Raw genomic sequence first — 3,937 nt, 5'->3', positions numbered from 1 at the left:
GTTTTAAATGGACATAAACATGACAATAGGGAAGTCGGACCTTAGTTTGAGATGGGTGAGATTCAGTCTTTCACTTTGATAGCTGAATCTAACCAGGTTTAGTGAGATTCAGTCTTTCACTTGGATAGCTGAATCTAATCAGGTTTAGCAATGAACAGTATACCGGTATATTATGACCCAAGGCTTCTGTATTAAAAAATGAAAAGAAATTTGGCACGAGGGACTAAAGGTTTGCCAGAATTCATCCCTAATAACAGATATTTCATGAAAATTCAAGTCCAAAACTCAAAAACACAATGCTAATTTGCTAACTTAAATGACATTTGCCTGAGATCTGACTGTAGAAACTTTATCGCATAAAAAGGAACACCAAACACAAGAACTGAGTTTCAAAGAAATATATTACATTTATACCACAGTTACGTGTATTCAGCATTAGGGTAATCCAATGAAGAGTACCCAGTACTATTTTATCTTTTATCAATAATTTGGGGTACATAACAAAGACAATATACATAACTAAGTGAGACTAATTGTCATAAAGAATAACTGTACAACTGGAAGGGCTCACCAGAAACTATCATCAACTCCCACTGACGTAGATGGATATGATTGATCTTCTTCTTCCTCCATCTCCAGCTCTGGTTCAAATTCAGGCAGGTCGATATCAGCAAGATTCTTCAAGTCAACTACAGAGAGTTCATTCAGGCACTTCACCACCAAATCTGCAGCACCCAGCTCATACATGGGGTGTTTGCTCGCAACTGCTACACACTTCATACGAGCATCATGTGCAGCTTCTACTGTTGAATTGGAGTTTCCAAACACAATGCACCGTTCTGGTGTGAACTTGAGAAGCTGTGCAGCATATACAAACATTTCAGGGTCTGGTTTCCCCCTATAAACATCTTCTGCAGTTACAATCACATTGAAGAACCCTTCAAACTCAATGGTCCTGATTGCGACCTCAATTGTACCCCTAGAACGAGTAGAGACCAATGCCATTGGTATTTTGTAGTTCATCAGTACATTCACAAACTCTCGTGAACCTGATCTCAACCTATAGATTCCACCTTGCAAGCCTTGATATATCTCCTCCTTTCTTGAAGCCATCCTCCTCAACTGTGCTGGGTCTCTCGACCAACAGAGAACCTCTGATATTGCCTGTTCAATCTTCATGCCTTCTATTCTTCTTAAAATAAAAGTTGGGGGTGGAGACTTTCCTTCTTCTTGAGACAAAGCTAACCATGCTTGCTTCTCAAGATCAGGATTGTCTTCAACAATCACTCCTTCCCATTCAAAGATAGCGCCCAACCATCCACAACCCATTCTCTCCTGACGGAGTAAAGGGTTGTGCAGCGAAGGATCATCCACCTTATTCGGAGGCGGCCAAAGACCTGGTCTCTGCTGCGTACTAGTTTCAACAGAATTATTCAAATTCCTTAGTATTCTATTTCTATCTTCCTCCCTAGAGGAATAGGCTTCTTTCGTCAACTCCATTGCAAGAGCCTTAATCGGAGAAAACGAATACCTATTCATTCCCAACTTCTCACTTCTCCAGGGACACATTTTTGGAGATGAACAAATAACTCCTTTACCTACAAATTCCTTCACTGGAAATCCACAGAAATCAACTGTCCTTCTTCCGTTCGACCCATCCTTGTAAAAAGACGCCCCACACAAGGGACGATGTCCGAGAAGGGACGTAGTCGCAATTGAATCCATCATTTTTTTTTTTTTGTATATGTTCTAAACCCTTTAAAAAGTTCCTTGTCAAATTGAAAGACAGAATAAAAACTGTCCCCCCTAAATTGACCAAAGAAACCAAATTTTCTACCCAACTGAGACACAATCCACACAACCTACAAAAATTAGTTAAGGGAATCCATCTTTATCATAAAAACAACTTTATTGTTGCTTTAATAAACAATTCAATCCAATCCCTCTAAAAATCACAAAACTACACTTTTTATCCAACAAAGTTTATATATATGAACACAAACTTTTAATAACAATATAAAAAAAAAAATGATATTGAATATGTACACATACACGTTATCTGTGATATATAGGAAAAGAGATTAGAGAACCTGGACAAAAGAGAGGTCGAGGAGAAAAATCTAACGGTGGGGAAAGAAGGAACGTTGAATACGGAAATGAGAGAGGAAGACTCTAAAAAATAAGATGAGAAGAAAAAGTGGAGTTTGGCTCTCTTTTTTCTTTGCTTCTTCAACACACAAGTTTTTGTGGTAGTAGGCCGACTATTGCAACCTTATTACTGGGACTGTCGGTGGATTTTTTGCGGACGGAAACATGAGTGACCTAGTGACTTTTTTTTTTTTTTTCTTCGATAATTGTGGTTTTTGGATTCTAATTGTAAGTATGCAAACCATGGTACGTATGGAGGGGTTTTTTTTTTTTTTTTTTTCTAAAGTTTTGAAACTGTAGATCGATAATTAATATGGTTTTTTTGGATTTTAATTGTAATTACATAAAGGAGGCACATCTAATTTAATATAAAAAATAATTATGTTATTTAAATTACATTAGAGAATATTTTTCTAAATTGTTAATAAAAGAAAGGTTATTCTAAATTCAGAAAGAAAAATAGAGAATAATTATATAATTTAAATTACATTAGAGATTGGGTTAAACCCTTTACAATTTAATTTATATTGAGTTTTAAAATTGATTTTCAATTTGCTTACTCGATAGTGAATAGTGGGTTCCTCAAAACCCGACTATCAAGATTATATAATTAGAGATTTGTTTACTTTATATAACGATAAATTAATAAAAATTGAGTGGGTCAGCATTTTTTTTTAACTCTTCGTTGTTTAATTACAACAATATCAAGATTATATATGGATGAACTTAGACTAATGAAACAAGGTACATAAAATAATGAGTTCTGCTGCAATAGGATTTCTTTTATTATTTGAAAGACCCACCTTCTTGCAGAAGAAAAAAAAAAATAAGTAAATTATAAACGATTGAAGATGACGCAGCTAGTGCTTTATTTTGCGATTGGAAGGATATGATTGTTGCTTATGCAAGCGTTGTAGTTTTAGACTTTAGTTATTTGTGTGTGTGTGTGTATGTGTGACAGTGTGAGTGTGCGCTTGCTAAATAAGCACGAAGTGGATTAGTGAAGTCTGTCCCCTAACTCCTAGCTCATGTGAACATTTACTTTCAATATCATCTACACTATTAAATTTTACAGAATTACAGACAACATTTTTTGAGTAAGAAGATCAATGACAGAGCTGCACGGCCACTTAAGAGCAAAACCTGAGGTAAATGGACGATGCAATACTCGCACGCTTTCTTGACTTTAAAGCAAAATATAGAATAATATTGATTAATTTTGCAATGGATAGGGCTCTAGATGCTTGTTGTCATTATTGGTTATTTTCATTATAACAATTATTGTTATGCTTGTACTTTAGGAAACTATCTCCTTTGTTGTTGTAATCCATATATATTGGTTCGGGCTTCCTATCATGTGTGTTTTTCTAAAGAATGAAAGAAAAAGAAATCATATTCATATATGAGTGCTTAATTATTAATATATGAGAAATACTTCATCCAAATAATGTTCAACACTGTAGATCATACCGAGTAACATGGGAATCATTCATTTTCTGCATTTTATGTTGTACAACACTACAACGTACAAGTATGAATTTGTATCCAAGCTAGACATAAAGCTTGCAGTTTTGCTAGTTGTGAACAGGTTCCACATCTGATCAATGTGATTTGCGTGGCACTGTCGCAATTCTTCAAGAAGGACATCAGTAGTTACTTCTGATCTTACAATTCGGCCATAACTTTAATGTAAGGGCCAAACCTATGGGCCAATTGTCATCTGTTAGAATGTGAACATATTCATAGGTTTGAATGAAAACTCAACTTCTAATGAAGGGAAAAAGTTGGA

At 35.3% G+C, this 3,937-nt stretch overlaps 1 protein-coding gene across 1 annotated transcript; it reads right to left on the bottom strand.

The window, feature by feature from the left end:
• Window positions 1-383: 383 nt before the first annotated feature.
• Window positions 384-2,309, bottom strand: LOC147513609 (Haloacid dehalogenase-like hydrolase (HAD) superfamily protein). The gene has a single exon (XM_086596761.1). It carries the CDS (start codon window positions 1,726-1,728, stop codon window positions 568-570), a length of 1,161 nt encoding a protein of 386 aa, XP_086452887.1. The 5' UTR covers window positions 1,729-2,309; the 3' UTR covers window positions 384-567.
• Between the last annotated feature and the right edge of the window lie 1,628 nt (window positions 2,310-3,937).

This window comes from Coptis chinensis, chromosome 3 (genome assembly GCF_015680905.1).
Source record: "Coptis chinensis isolate HL-2020 chromosome 3, ASM1568090v1, whole genome shotgun sequence".
NCBI lineage: Eukaryota > Viridiplantae > Streptophyta > Magnoliopsida > Ranunculales > Ranunculaceae > Coptis > Coptis chinensis.
The sequence above is the reverse complement of the archived record's forward strand: the minus strand, read 5'-3'. Positions and strand labels throughout refer to the sequence as shown.